This window comes from Cottoperca gobio, chromosome 1 (genome assembly GCF_900634415.1).
Source record: "Cottoperca gobio chromosome 1, fCotGob3.1, whole genome shotgun sequence".
NCBI lineage: Eukaryota > Metazoa > Chordata > Actinopteri > Perciformes > Bovichtidae > Cottoperca > Cottoperca gobio.
The window spans coordinates 8,891,205-8,908,281 of record NC_041355.1 but is presented as its reverse complement, the minus strand read 5'-3'; the positions used below and the strand labels follow the sequence as shown (position 1 = coordinate 8,908,281).

The following is a 17,077-nucleotide window of genomic DNA, read 5'->3' as shown; positions in this document are numbered from 1 at the left end:
GTAAACAAGCCACATGCTAATACTGCACACATTTACACTCATTTCCTGGCATGGATTGTTTACCAGCTCTGCCGCTATGATTACAAAAAAGTGCTGCGGATGTTGCACAGTTGGCCAATTGCTGCGAGTGTAACATTTGGATTATCTGTTTTGAAAGGTTACAAAAATTGGGCAACACAGATGCCCCCTCTTCCCCTCGCCAATAGAGGACTAAGCTGTCGAGGTGCAGTGTGTGCAAAAAGAAAGAGCGCCAAATGTCCATTTAGACCTCCTCGTGTTAGAGATAGAAGGTGGACTAATATGATTAGAAGACTATACAACTCTGGCAACTTCTATGCCTGTCTTAACTTCTGAATCCTCCATCTTCACATTCTAGTCATCATTTGTGTCCTATGGATTTTACTGTTACTTTATTATGTTGGTTATTCTGTATACACACCATCTATTGCATGTCTGTCTGTCCTGCGAGAGGGATCCCTCCTCAGTTGATCTTCCATTTTTACCCCATTAAAGTTTTTTTAAAGAGTTTTTACTTATCGGAAGCGAGGTTTGAAAGGATAGTGGGTGACGTATGCTGAACAGATTGTAAAGCTCCTTCAGGCAATTTTGTGTTTTGTGATATTAGGATGTATAAATAAAATGAACTTGACTCCATCAAGCAGAAACCTAGAGTTTCTTACACTGATGGCATGAGGATGTGAGTGTAAGCCAAGAAGTAATGTTGTTAGTCACACGATCATGACACAGCTCTAAATGAACTTGCATGCACCCACTCAATTTTTTAGATGTAACTTTTTTCCCTATTTCTAACTGATGAAAAGTTTAAAAGTGACTGAACTAATCCACTATTATTTACCACACCCACACAAATTGGCATGTTCAAAGTTGTTGTAATTGCCTTCAACTGTGTGACAATAGAAGGCAAAACCCTAACCCTGAGTCGGGCGCTCTTCATTAAAGTTAATCAATCAGAAAGTGGGTTATGACTAATGCCCCTCCTGGGCCAGCGTGGGCAGAGCTTTGTCAAACAGCGTAATAGTCACAACCAAACAGCCCTTGAACCCTGGAATAGGGCCACCAGAGGCAATACAGTGGTATGTTCAAGACTTTGTTGAACTTCCCTCTTAGACAAAATAGTTGTCATCAAATATTTTAAAGTCCTGGAAGGCACATTTGATATAGGATGATGTGACATGTGCCCTGTCTCGCTGGTTAATGCCCTATAGTGGGGTCAAACTAATAACCTCAACCTCTGATGGTGAGGTTATTAGTCGCCTAAGGTTGCCTCTGGGTCTGATACACTGTCAAAATCAACATTCACATTGAATTACAGGCTTAAAGCGTGACCTAGAATCGAGGAGCAAACTTAACTGTTTCATTATCCTGCAGGTAAGATCTGTCTAACTGCTCCTGTGCAAGCAGCCTACTGTATCAGAAAACTACTAAACATTTGTTCAATATGAAGATAAGTTAGGAAGTGGCATGGCTGTTCTTTTACCATTATAGTTTTGCTTGAGTACATTTCAGTTGAGCAAAGTGACCTATCACTAAGTAAGACAAATGTACTCTTTTTCTTCAAGGAATTTAAAGATTTTGACACGCTACATTGAAAGGCTTCACAAGTCAGCAAATATGCTCTGCTGAATTATCCTTGAACACTACAACAAATCCCCATTCTCCAGTCAAACTGCTCACAAGCTGACTCTGCTCTGTGAACTTCCAGAGGAGGGTTAGATGTAAAACAAAATCTTGCAGCATGGGAATATACCATACGTGAAGAGTGTTTATGAATGCATCATCGTCGTCACTGAGGTGCAACAGAAGCATAAGGTTGTCTACGGATCTATTAGTTGTATAAGGGGGCGTTGAACTCTACAGGTTTTGACTGTGGCATCATTTACTGTGTGCACTTGTCAGAGATACTTTTCACAAATACTGGCTCCTTTGGGCATTTTAAAGCAAAGCGACAAACAACACATTAATTGGTGATGAGGTTGAAATAAAACAAAAGTCACAAAAAAATGTGAAGCTTATTGGGAGAACTGACTATCAGTCATGTTTGTGAGCTCCTACGAGGACGGAGCCGCTGCCAATTACTTTGAAAACCACTCTAGCCTTTGTCAACCGAGCATTTGCTACTCTTTCTACTCTGCCTATCCCCAGCTCACAGAGATAATGGCAACCTCACATCATGTGTGGAAAAGCAATTGAGTAGAGTAAAGGTTGTTATTCGGTTCCTTTCATGTTCTTTACATCTTTCCATGTTGAGATGCGCAGTACATTGAGCTTTGTTTTGTTCCTTCTTAAAGCTCGACATGAGTATAGCCATTTCACAACAAGGGAAGACGAGGGATAAGGGATGCTTTTTATTTGATTTGGTTAACAAAGTGGATCACCTTACTGGAAACTAACCAGTGGTGGATTGATTGTGCAGTCTTTCTGTACATTCATACATTGTGTGTTTTATATGGGAATGTAGTCCCTTCCTCCAAAATGTTTTGGGTGATTATGACATCCATATTTTATATATATATATATATATATATATATATATATATATATATATATATATATATGTTAGGACTTAGCATTTAATGGAACTGATCTCTTAAAATGAAGCTTTATTTTTGCTTGATAAAGGAGATGGACTGCAGGCTCTATATCAGAGCGTGATATTAGTAAGATTACTAAGAACCAAATATGCTTTTTGGTCTCCTATCATTATTAATTTCTGGTTAATGATTGCAGTACAGAGATAGAGACACCAGTGGAATCAGCTAGCCTTGTCTCATCTACATGCTGTACCTTTTATTTAACACCTGTAAAACTATAAAGTGAAAACATTGGAGATGTTTTAGGAGCAGGGGGAAAGAAAGAAGAAACATCGACTTGTTTTTTTACTCCTTATTTTAATGCGGGAAAGAAATCAACTGATGTATTGACAACTTTAAAAAATATGCTTGCGTTAACTAATGTTGGCATAGATGGGCTGCTAGACAACAAATGAATCAATAAGGAGTTGTGTCCACATTATGCTATTCCTGCTCTGGCACACAGCAGAGAAATATTTCTATGAAATATAAATTACAGGTGATGAACGAAATCAAATGTCAATACACTAAAAAGGTATGACAATTCAAAGCTGACATGAAATACGTTACATTACTGTAAGGTTATACATCACACATGGCTTGAAGTGTTTGGCTTTTGTCATGGTATCCTTGTGGCAATGAACAGGTACAAGAGAATTGTTTAAACTCTGTAAGTAATGTTCACAAGGTCATTCACTGGTGTGGATCTCGCTCATTGTAGGCCAGCTCCAGAACCACGTGACTGTCTTCTTCACAAAAGCTTTTTTCTGTTCTATATTTAAATTTCTTTCTCTCCTTCTATTTCATCCTTCGATCTTGTTTTTTATTTTCCATACACGCAAACTCTGTCTTGCTTCCTCATCTATTTTCTTTTTTCTTTTTTCTTTACTGCAAAATCTTGTTTTTGCCGATCTTTTTCCTGCCAGCTGCAGATGGAAAGTAGGTTATGCTTAGTGCTTTCGCTCTCTTACCTTACATGTTATTATGCATCATCTGACAGTCTGTCATCCTGCCCCAGGATTAGACTGTCTGAGGAGAGACCAAACACTGCACCTTTGCTCCGTACGATTACCCAACACTTGTACAACTCGTCATGTATGCCACAGAGCCACATCTTCAGGCTTTCCCCCTCAGAGTTATTAGTGAATGTTTAGTTTATTTACCGCTTAGATGTCACTGAAATTTAACTTTGGGTGGATTGGATGCTGAAGATTAAAAATGCTTTTTATTTAATTGGTTTTGTTGATCCTTAGGATGGAAAGACTAAACTGGAATTGCTATCAGGTAAATGTTCCCATGTGAATAGATGGAAAGGGGCTATGATAAAACAGTTTTTGCAGTAAATTGCGAGGCACATGTTGTTGTTCTGCTTCATGAATTGCCGTCTCTATTCACTGATCAATTGCTTTTCCTATCTCTCCGAATTGAACAAAACAAGATAAATCAACATTAAAATAAATGCCTTTTATTACCGCAGTATTCACATTATTGTCAGAGAAGCCGAGGGCGATAAACACACATGTGTTTCAAGTGAAGTCCTACTGTGCTCTATATAATACCCTATCAGTTACAATCATATGTACAAAGGCATTGTTGCCTATAGGTGCGATTGTAATCTGAAAAAGAAAAAGATAATAGGACCTTCTGTAACAAGTTGTTTTATTATTCATATAAAGATATGCCACTACCTTCCACTACCATCTGCCTTTTATTTCTCCTGTCTCGTCTCCCTGACTAATGTTTTTAGATCTGACTTGAGTAATGTTTTACACAGTATGCGGGGTCACCGTGCCATTCTTCCAAAAATAAACTCATGAGCACTTTATCTCCATCTCATCATGAGAGTTGTTTCTCACTTGCAGAACAGCTGCATGTCTGTGTTTAAAAGCTATATGCACTATACTTTCTGAAACACAACTTGCAGGGCTCACAAAGCAGAGTGTTTTGTATTGATTGTTGTTGAAGTTGTAGCATTTAAAAAAAAAAAAAAAATTCAGTTCTGGGTTTTAATGAGAAGATGCTTTTGAGTTGGACTTCCATTTTGTGTTCAAGCGCTAGTCTTTTTTGGGAGAGCAGTGCAGCCTGAAATGTCTCACTCACTCTTTCAAAGCTCTTTTGTAAGCAAAGGTCTAAGTTGGTTCCAAAATCATATCATATTTTTTCATGTGCTGTATACCTGCCATTAAATTAAAGCATTCAGTTATGCAGAAAGGAGCACTTTGTCAGTTCACTGGCTGGTTAGCTGACTTCTGGCATCTACTTCATATAGTCAACTGATAATGCTGCTGTTGATCTGTTATCAGAAATGATGTCATGTATCACTGGGATTCTGTCAAAAATGCACTAAAATCACTTGACACGCTGTATCAAAGCCTGATGAAATCTGGATTACAGATTATCACAGTTTGGTTTGGTCCTCCATTTGTCAGTTTTAACACAGATTGGTCTTTACTGTCCTGACCTTCTACGTGTCTTTTTGCCTTACAGAACAAGATCATCCTGGACCCTCTGACATTCAGTGAGGCTCGTTTCCGGCCCTCTCTGGAGGAGCGCTTGGAGAGCATCATCAGTGGTGCCGCACTAATGGCCGACTCCTCGTGCACACGTGACGACCGCCGCGAACGCATCGTGGCCGAGTGCAACGCCGTTCGACAGGCCCTGCAAGACTTGTTGAGCGAGTACATGAACAATGTAAGCTTCCTCTCTGATCATTTAATACTCATTAGCTAACTGCAACCGCACACACTTCTGACACCTCTCTCTGTCAACACATTCCATGTTCAGATGTTTTAACACCTCTCTCCACTTTATTTCAAGTAATATATTTTCTCTCATGATACTTTCACCTGCCATCAAACACCAAGCCTTTTAATTAGACTAGCTCAGCCCAAAAATGATGTCAATTGTTTGACGTGTGCGGCTCACAGTAGTGCAATCCAAGTTACATGTTGGTCATTTCCTTACCTTGAATTGCTCTTTGCCGATCCCTTTGGTATTTTTGTTCTTAGAGTAGTGCGACAGGTGCAAAGGTGGGAGGAGATGAGACAGTGAAAGGTAAGGTGCTCTTTGACGTGGTAATACTAGATGTGGATTAGGTTTATTTTCAGAAAAATGAAAAATGCACCATACCACTTGGAAAACATGGCACGAGAGGACTTTCAATAACCCCACAAACGTAGTTTAGTGTAAGTTAAAAGGGACATTATGGGCCTTTGGCTACATAGAATATTGGCAATGTCATATATTTGTATGTTGTGACTCTAAACCTCCAGGGCAACAATAGTATTGTCCTTCTTTGAGAAGCCGGTCTAGACTTTTGCTCTCCATTTGATGAGCCATTTTCCTCATGCACCACTGTGATTGGCACAGCTGTTTAAAGGTTATGAGACTTGCCAAGACAATGATTAATCATCTCAAACATCCAATTTATATTCTACTTCAACAGACCCTTTTGTGCATAGTGAGCTGTGTCTACATAAGCGTGGATGCACTTGGATACACTGCCATTGACCTTGCACACATGACTTAGTTCTTTTTGCTGGACTTTGCGATTGTGCCATTAAACCGGAAACATTAAATGTTGAATCTATTAAATGTCTGATCTCCTTTTATCATCTTAAAACCAAGTGGGAAACCTCTTACAGTATGATTTCCGCTAACACACATGCGCATTCATCCATCACCTGTCTTGCACGTACACATCATCGCGCACATGCATTATAGCACGTGGATAAAGAAACAGAATAGAAACGTTACAACATATAGAATAGCATATTTAAGGCTCCACAGCTAATTACAACACATTACAGTTAATTCAACTTAAATACAGCCACATGTGTGGGGCACTTCCAATTAACTGATTAGTGAAAAGAAATCAACAGCATAATCTTAGTTTCAGATATACATGCAAGCCAACCATAACTCCTGAGTAAATGGCTGACATGATCGTAAAGAACAGATCACTCTGTTCCTTAATGCACAAAGAAAGCTGCAGAGGGAAAAGTGTTCCTTTCCAACTCTCTTTACTGAAACAAATGACACTAAAGATGATGATATCATTGCTTATTGAATTGGAACTTGGCAGCCTTCTCACATTAATACTGTATTTGTAAGAGTAATCGCAGCAGTCGGGGCAGAAAAACATCAACAATGATTGTAATAATATATGCTTATTCATTTGGTACATAAAGATACTTTAGCCAAAAATAAGTCTCGAATGACAACTTTTAAAAGTGAACTAGTGATCTGAGGTCAGCAACAATCTGCACTGCTGCTGTGTCAAGTGTTTGTGAAGGGCTGGTTTTCTCCCTAAAGGAAGCAGTACTTTAGTACCACTGTGGAAATCTAGGCCAGTTTGAAAGCAGCTCTCAAATAAGCTCTTTTTGGTCAATATTATAAACAACCTCACATAAACCACAATATTTAAAGGTGCAATTGATAACATGTAGTAACTAGATGGCACACTCCCCCTCCCACTTCTATTGCGTTCAATTAAAAAACAACGTGGTTGCCAGTTCGATGCACAACCTACATATTTCATGGACAGTGTCGGAGTAGATTCACCGCTAGCTAACTAGCAAACCCTAGCTTTAGCTTACCAGTCAAGAAGAAAAATGGCCGCCTAGGCCCTTGTTAGCAATGGCATTAGCCGCAACTACATGTCGGATATCTTACACAGATGTAAACAGAACATTCATTTTGGACCACACAACATCTTTTTAAATAACTAATTCACAATATTTTATGTATATATTTTTTTATTATTATTTTTTGGAAAAACATTACTTTTATTCTGTACCTCCTTTAAAAGCTTGGTGGTCTACATACACATGTCATCTATATAACCTTTAACCCTGCAGTGCATTATTTGATGTATTTTGACTTTGGTCCAATGATCAAAATAAAATCTTGAAGATAATCTTTTGGATTTACTGCATGTGCGGCCTGCTGAAACTGTGCCCTTAAGTGCGATCCATCGTGTATTAAGTGTCATTTGTGTGCATTGAGCAATTGGCAAGCCAGCTGTATATTGATCCCTACAGAATCAGTTCTCCTGCTGGCAAAAGGCCCTATGTAATACTCTATTATCTTCAACCTAATTATGTGTATTTGTTGTGGCATCTGGGCTCATAAAGTAGTCTAGAAACAATGGGGGGCTATTAGATAAGGATCCATATTAGATTAAAGATCCTCTCTGGTTGTAATAGAATATTAACAGTACAACAGTTAGCAGTAGTTCTACACTCTGTGTGTCTGTGGATGACCTTCATTTGTTTTCAAAGCTGTGCTTATTGTTTACTATCCTGCTTACTTAGATTTTATGATGCTCTTTTAATTGTTTAATTTATTGTTGATATTTAGAAAGAATAAAGGGTCTTTTTTTCATTGTTTAATTTGGAAAACTGACTAATGAGGCACTGAGTTATGATTATAGTTATTTTAATATATTTAATATTATCAATGGCAGCCTAGTAGGAGACATCTAGTTGTATCGTTCATTAGTAGGATCAGCCTGCAAATCATTAAAAAAAACAAGAATAGTAAATTAATGTAATGTGCATAAACTGTAAGTATGGCTCTTTCGTTCAGAAAAGCTATCTTTTACTTAGAATATGGAGTTAAAGCCACATAGATCTTCACCTTTTTAATTACACTTGGGGACAAAAAGTATAATCATGTGTGTGTTTATGAACACTTACATGGCCTTTCCCCCTCTTAAGGCATGGCAGCTTTTTGCTAAAGTAATTGTGCCATGCTTCATTAGGCCCATGAGTTGTGTTTCAGAGGCAACAGCTGGGAGATTGCTGAGAGCCCCTGGCTGTCCTAGCAAAGAACGGAGAGTAAATCACAGAGACACAAAAAAACAAAATGCTTTCATTTCTTAACTCGGCATCCCTATGACGGTAAATCAACAACCACAAATGAATATGGAGGATATGGTTTCCAAGCCTTCTCATAAAGTGTATTATTCAATAAATAATGTAGATGCTTGAAATAACTTTAAATCTCTAAATAAATGAAGATTTAATAAGCCTAACCCCTCTCTGAAAACAGGAGTAACTACTGTATATGATCTTAACTCACGATGTTGCGCAATTTTAGAGAGTGATGCCTTTGATCACTGCACAGCACATCAGGAACGGTCTCAGGAGAGAAGTCCAATTGTGGGCCAGAAGTAGAGTCAGGACCTCCTCGCCAACACCTTAGCTTCAGTACACTTAAATATCTTTTGGAGTCTTCGTAGATTAAAAGTAAAACAGGTTCAAAAGGAATTCACTGGAGACAACCAGAGTTTGATGCAATAGATTTTATTCTTCAAAAGACAGAGATAAACCCGAGTATGATACCAGACTGCCGATTAACGGGTTGTGCTTGGGCTTTTATCCCCAACATGCCCTGGTCTCATTGGTGGAGAGTGGGGCGAAATGCGCACCCCCCCCCCCTCGACCCTTTCCTTATTTTCTTACAAACAGTTCGTTCAGCATTTTTATAATGGTATCACGTTTTTAGGTGATCCTACCCCTTTTGATCAGATCTCGTTCTGACACAAATAGCTTTGGGGAGTTTTGATGTTTTCTCCATATGTCTTAGTTCTCCTCTGTTTCAGGGACGACTCACAGTGACATGTAATTCATGGTATGCATTACTGTCACCCTGGTTGACATTTGTTTTCATATAGTTTCACTGCAGTCCAGGTAAAACATTAATACAAAAGAAACCAGCTTGAAATGGCAATTGGCGGGGTTCAGGCACCATAGGATCTGTGAATCATCTCATTACTGCGGTGCCGTACAACCGACTTTGTGTAATTTACAGCTCACTTTGTCAAATTTAAAGTTAAAGTCTATGCAAAGCTTTTAATTGTAGGTGTCCATACTCAGGATATGATTCATAAGTGTGAATCCTAATTATAATCTTGTGCACACTATGCATTCAACACTGGTAACAAGAAATGTTAACAAACATAAGGACACTAAACAGGCAAGTGACTGGTTCGATTAGACATCCTTGTACAAGTACAAGCCACTGAGAAACCACTATAGATTATAGATAATGAAGTTAAGTCCAGCTGCAGAGGACAGAAATAGTTGTCCAAATGTGAAATGTGTTAGTTATCAGGAGACATAATTACCCCCAGGGGAAATGTTACCAGCCACCACTCTGACAAAGTTCCTCCTGGCTGTATAGCCAAAGTCCTTTTGTTCAAAGTTTACTGAAGTATTGTAAACATCCACTTGCCTTTATGTTTCTTCCTCCTTCTTAATTTGCCTCCTCCCCCCTTCTCTTCCCCCCCCCCCACACACACACACATTTTTATAGGAAGTTTGAACCACAGCACAAGGTTAATCAATGTGGTAGCTGGCAATAAATTAGGTTCAAGTGACAGGAGAATGTCCATACCTGTCTCAGCTGCTGGTGATCTGTGATTGGTGACAGCAGGCCCGGCTCCCTGGCTGGTGCTGAATCATCAGGAGCAGCTGATTTAGTTACGGCAGCTCCGACAGGGCCAATCTATCAATTGATCTGGGGAGTAATGCATTACCAGCTTGGGTCAAGGGAGCCTGGGTAGAATATAGTCATAGAAAGAAACCATGGCAGGTGAAAAGGGGCAACTCGGCAGGGGTGTGAGAAGCAGAAAGAAGGATTTAGGGAGTTTGATAGCAAGTGCACTAATCTCACTGTAAACTGGATGTGGCACATAAAACTAAACAGGGGTTGTGAGGTAGAATGATCATTAGGCAGAGACTGATGGCTTTCTTGTTCACACAGCTCCTCTGGGAGTTCCCACAGTAGGATGATCAATCAACAATCGGTGTCACTGATTGGATACTGTCAAATGTTTGTGCTTGTGCTGATCAGATCATATCTTCTTTACCTGCCATTGTCTTGAACGTGAAAATGAAAATGTTAGGACAAAGGATACAAGAGAGAAGATAGTGAGGGCGGACAAAGCTGCTGATCATTGGCAGGTGCAGGAGAGGGAAGGTGTGGTCAATGATCAACAGTGAGCCCCTGGTCATTAAATGCCATTAAATAAAGGTCATTAAATACTTGTAGATAAAAGAAGTTCAGATGTCTGAGAACAGTGAATGCCTCTCTCCCAAAAGTTGGATATGGGTATGTATTTTATATTGTATTTTCTTTTAACTCAACACAAGAGACAACCAACCTGCTGTGACCACTTTTTCTACTTCTGCCACTGTCTGTGTTCACTGATGAATAGCAGCAAGGCTGCACTGCAGCAATGGTGTGGTGGTTTACTTCGCCACACTCAAGATACTATCTACTGTTGATACAAAAGAAAGTTTGGGAGAAGACAAAATATTAATGAACCCCCGAAAGCTTTCTTTCTTTTTTGTTGAACAAGTCGAGATAAAATCTACATGTATGAACACTTAATGAATGAGGGCCTGCGGCTGTGTAAAACTCCACGAGATGGTCTGAAATGGGAAGCGTCAGTCTGACAAGACAAACCACACAGAGTCAGCAGTTGCTCACACAATTTCTCCTTATTGTCTAGAAAAAGCTCCACACAATGCATTTGTATCTACAAAACCTGACACCGCCAAGGTACCACCACAAAACACAGAACAAGCCTGCTTGTCATTCTTTTGTTTACATTGCAACATGATCTCAGTGTCACTAAATTCTGGATCTGAAGAGCAAAGCTGAACAAAACAGACCTGATCAATACTTCTTCCGTCCCCTAGCTCCTCTGATGTGCTCTACTGTCCATCACCCTAAACTGGCTGAAGGGCACAGCTGTAACAGATGCAAGGAAGCTGAATTTACCTTGACAGGGGTTTCTAAGGCTAATTGGCTGTGTGGGGGGCATCACAAAGGATGGCACTGATAGGATCGGTCACAGGGGGTACAGAGGTATTACTATAGGTCACATTTTCAATTCATTGCTTTTATGTTTGGATCTAGTCCAGTTATATGTTTTATCATTTTTTTTTATCTAGAATACTGTACTACAAATACACACATAAACCTTACAAATGATTATATATATATATATATATATATATATATATATATATATATATATATATATATATATATTATATAATCAAGGGTGTATAAAAAATGGTAGATGTGAACAGTCTGTTTTTCTTTTCTTTTTTCTTCATCAACCCTGGCATGACCTTCTGCCTTATTTTCTTATGTTCTCATAGATGTAGACGTGATAAGGCTCGCGCCGCTTCTTAAAATACATTACCACAAAGCCTCATCTCACCACTCAAAGGTCTGCGTAGTTACAAGCTAACAAAGTGAAAGAAGGAAAAAGATGGGCTCTGGTTTCAGTCTTCATTCTTTTTCACTCCAGTTTATTTCCCTAAATCGTACTGAATCTATACTTTCTTGTTGCGTTTGTGTTTCTCTTAGTATTAATTTCTCAGTATTCAAATAGCTATTCTACAACCACACAGTAACTAAACGACTAAGAGAGTCATAATCATGAATTAGATGGGACATTATAGCAAACTTATAACAGATGTTCACATGTGAATGACTTTGGTTTCACGTGTGTGTGTGTGTGTGTGTGTGTGTGTGTGGATGGTAATTCTGAATTATGTCCTTTGGGGTACCTTATATAATCCCACTTGACAACATTTGAACCATCCCTTTAATGTTATACAAGTGAAAGGACACTCCTCAGATAACAAACCAGACTTAATCTGTTGTCAGTATCAACAAGGAAAATACAATTTGTGTCAACCTGGACATCATCACGAAGCAAACAGTGTGCATCATACATCTTGCTGTTTAACAAAACATTGTAACAAATGCGTTCCCAGGGACATTCCTGTCACACACGATTTCCTCAGCACCAAATTATTATTTGTTGTTGATCAAAGTGTAAGACTAAAAATGAAATTTCCATCATCTGAAGTTTACAGATCTGCCAGCTAAATTGTTTGACAATAATTAATGGTACTCACAAAATGATAGCTAGATCTCGCTGCTGGAGATAAATTAGAGCGTATCAAATCATATTAAAACGTTTTTTTTAATTTTTACTAATGACAAAGCAGGGTTTAGGGTTAACCGAAATGCAGCATACATCGCACTATTAGAGATGTGTGAAGTGAAGATACACTAGTGTCATGTAAGGAAGGAACCCATCAGTACCCGGAGCTATAGTGCTGGCCTGCCATTAGCTGTGCGTGCCCACTACTTTGTTGCCTGCTGTGTCTCCGTGCTCTCGTCTTTCTCCTCCTCGCTTGTTGCTCTCTCCCTCCTACTCTAGCTTTCTTACTCCTTTTTTTATTTTCAGTGGAGTAGTTGGTTACATGAGTGTTGTATAAATACAAATAACATTGAATGAAACTCCCATCAATAATTTTTATGTTCCACTTCATTCATCAAGCCTAGTAGACCCTAAAGGGTTTCCTTATCATTCTAAGAGAAGCACATGATTTACTTGTTACAACTGTGCAAATGTTGCCACCTGATAGTAAGTGGCATCAGTTTTAATGCCGGAATTAATCAAAATCTTCCTTTACTAATTAGCGAACAAATGTGCACCTCCTCTCTTTTTTTTAGTTATTACCTTTTGTTTATTCCTTTCCTTTTTCCAATTGTCCTCACATCATGGTCCCTCCAGACCCAGCACTTACACCCCGTTAAGTGTCTCAGGCCCAGCAATAAATCATTGGTTCCCCACAGCGTCCAGTGCCCACCCTCCTATCTGTCAACGCCTAATGCGCCACACGACAAGCTGCAATCCACTGTGCTCCAACAAACCACTCACTTTGAACAACGTAGCTTTCTCAGCTGTTGAAGGCTGTCTCAAAGACATAGCCCCTGAAGGGGATTGACTAGAAGGCCCAGGTAAAAACTGTAAGTCTATTTAGGGCCCTATAGAGACTCAAAAGACTCCTTTATTCCCACCCCTTCAGCCTGAAAGTGAGTTGGGAGACAGCTGAAGCAACTGACCCACAGTAAAGGTCCTCGACTGAGAAAGCAAGGCCACCTGCCTGCGAATGGACCCAAGCTCAATGAGGCTCTCTGCTGTGAAACATTCATCAAACAACCCATAAGTCTTAGTCTGTAACTTCGCAGAGCCCCAGTGCTATTCACATATGGGGCCATTCTTTTAATGTTTTTTTCAATGCTTGTAATTGTAGAATCTTGCAACACAATGGCAACCTGCCGCAGATACTTATTAGGGCACATACATACATTTTTAATACAAGTCATAACAATCACAGGGATGCACACCACTAGAAAGAAATACCGGTGAGTATTTTTGAGGGCCGAGCAACCCATCCTTTAATTTTCTGACCATCTGTATTGGATAAAGTTTAGCTTGAACTGATTGCAGCAATTGAATCTGGCAGGACTTTTCTGGCAGAAATCTTGCCAAACGGATATCCCAACGCTATGACAATCTGCAAGAAAAGGCCCTCTGACCTAAAGGTAATTTGGACTTAATTATTAAGTCTTATAATGTCCAGTTTACATCAATTATTGTTTGGATACTTTAGTATATCCCCTGCAGCCTATGAAGTGATCTGTGTAACAACTCCTCACTCATCAGATCACAACAAGCCCTCAGATGTGGCTCTCGTTAAGCCTGTCTGCTTACCAATTGTGCAAGCGGTGGCTATAATTTCAGTTCGAGAAAGCTACCCGCCATACTCTCGTTTCAATTATGCTTTGATGTGGCTGGATAAGAAACAGAATCCTCTGTAGGCAGAAGCAAACAACTATCACATGGCTGTCTGAACGCCCTCATGTCACCATCTCCGATTGAGGTGATTCGATAAATGAGACTTTACTTGGGTTTTTAGGCTAAGTCATATTAGGAGATGAGATAGAATTATCCAGGAAGATATTAATGTAATAAAAAGCTTTCAGATATGGCAGCTCTATTGCATTAGAAAGCTGCCTGCCCTTCTCCACTTCCCCCCTCGATCCAATGCCAATGCCCCTCAAGGGCTTGCTGCTTTGAGCAGCGCTAACGTGATTGACATTGATAGCTGGATCAAACTATAGAATCAACCGTAATATCATTAAGTGGGCAGACATGGAAGCAAAGACCTGGGCTCTAACTGTATTAGCTGCTACATATGTTAGGGTTATGGATGCAGGAAGCTAAATGTGTTGGGAAATCAAGCATGCAAGCCACAATTTGCCTGTGTATGTGTGACCTTTGTGCCTTTTTAGATGTGTGTTGCTGAGTATGTGTGCACATGCACGTGTTATAGACATTATTGTCAGACCTGGTGTCCTGTTGCAGAACAGACACTTTACGTAAATAAACTGAGACCTGCCCGTGAACTTCTGAGGAAAATTGGATTAGTATCCACATGTAGATGTTAGTATGGTGCATTATATATAAATTACTGGACACTATTCCATTTACTAGGCTAATATTCTCACTAATACTGCTAATGCTTGGTATTAGTGAGCAGCTTCTGGTCATCCTCCTGTAAAACATGAGTCATTGCGAGTAGTGACGTCATTGGTCCATAATCTGCATTGTCTATTTAAATGGTTTTTTTCTCTTCTTCACACTATCAAATGAAAGTTGTGAAGTTTAATCCACTTCTTGCATGTTGTGGATTTTTCAGGCATAATTATGAGTCTTGAAAAGCTCATTCGCAGGGAAGCACACAAATCAGCATGAGGCCTAGCACATATTATTATATTATTATTATTATTATTATTATTAAGCTTCCATTATTCCTCTCTGTCTTTCCTGTCGTCCTGTAGACCTATCTCTCTTTCTCTCTTTTCAGTCTCATCCCTTTGCTCTCACTCGCGGCCCTCCGCTCTCTGATAGAGCAGTTGTTTGAATTGTAGTGGTGCCTCAATACAAAGCTTTGCCCTTTCTCATGCGAAACAGCCGGCTGCCCCTCCGAGGCCTCACCATCAGACATTTATATTGAGTTTCTGTTCTACTGTCTGCTTTTGATGATGTGTACAAGTCTTGAGGCGCCACAAACTTCCATAGTGATTTTACTAGCAGCTTTCTGCTGTCTTTTAAGCTTTGTTGGGGTCCAGTCCAAAGCAAGTGAGACTCTGAAACAATTCAAATAGTTAGAAGTGATTCGTGCAACAATGCCAAAGTGTCTCTCTCTCAATTTTTTGTTCTCCCAATGAGCTGTGTGAAATGCTCACACCTAATATTTACTGTCTGGACCACAACAACACTGATCCACTGGTCTCAACTGGGTTCTGTGTTCCCACTGAAGCGGGGGTGCCCAAAAGATCAATCGGTCGATCGCGAGTGTAGTGCGGGTAGATCGCGCACCATTAAAATAAATATATATATATTCCCCCAACGGAATCTCCGCGCCCCCTTGCGCTTTCACATTCCCTCCTCCTACACACACCTACAGTCAGAGAGGAAAGGAGAGGAGTGAACTACACACCAGCACCCCCCCCCCCCCCCCCCCCATCACTGTGACCTGGTAATTTTAAAAGTAGCTCACAAGCCAAACAAGTGTGGGCACCCCTGCACTGAAGGATGTGGAAGGGTAGCGATGAATGAATGAATGCATATGTGCAATAGATTATGTGTAGAGGATGATGACACGCGAGCTTGGATGTGAGATGAAATGTACGGTAAAATAAATGACCTGTGGGCTAAACACAAACGCACAGAAGGGAATGCATGCACTGCGTGTGTTGTTCCCATTTTCTCTAACATGATTGGGTCTATTTAGTTAGAAGGCCTGAAGAAATGTTCTTTTAATTTTCTTTTTTCCCCCATCACGTTTAGAGTTGTCCCATGACTTCATTACATTCAGCGAGAAACAGACAAACAGATGGAGCATGTATTATATTGATTCTTCGCCTCAATCTCCTCTTATTATATTGTAACTCTGCAGCAGAGTCAAATTTCATTACACCCTCTGGATCCATATAACAGCACAAACTCATCTTCCTATCACTAATAAAGTGATTACTTAGACGGAGAAAAGGTCTTTAATGCTTTTTCATGGCTTCTGGGTGATAATTCTCTGAATTATTGGGAAAATATGACTATATTGTCAAGGAAGATTGAGTGGGGGGGCCATGCTGTTTGAGCACACTTTATAGCTCACTGACCTTTTAAATATATAAATTGTTGTTCTGTTAAAGCATGTACTCTATACAACTAGTTCTTGCCTGTTCTTTTATAATGTATTATTGATTTTTGTTAGCTTTATTACTCTATTTAAAGGCCAAAAACAAAAGCACTTGCATTTCCATCTCTAGAAAAGGATGGAGATGAAACATGAGTTATTAGTTTGTTGTATGAAGCCTCTAAGATTGACTATGCATTCTGAAGTTAATTCAGAGCAGAACTTGACATGAATCAACACTGATTGGTAACACATTGACTTTGATTTGTGTTGCCACTGGATTAAGATGCTTTGAAATGTGCCTTTGGTTGCTTTTGAACAACTTGATCTTCTTCCTGGCTAGTTGGTTGTTTATTATTTATATGTATTTGTTCTTATCCTTGTTTTGAAAAGATCTTAGAG

The 17,077-nt window shown here is 39.5% G+C and overlaps 1 protein-coding gene across 1 annotated transcript in view; it reads left to right on the top strand.

Moving 5' to 3' along the window:
• ctnna2 (catenin (cadherin-associated protein), alpha 2) overlaps positions 1-17,077 on the top strand; it is a 279,750-nt gene that overhangs the window by 76,541 nt on the left and 186,132 nt on the right. Inside the window, exon 7 of the mRNA XM_029429381.1 lies at positions 5,079-5,282. Within this exon, the coding sequence (XP_029285241.1) occupies positions 5,079-5,282 (204 nt within the window). The remainder of the gene's footprint in view (positions 1-5,078; positions 5,283-17,077) is intronic.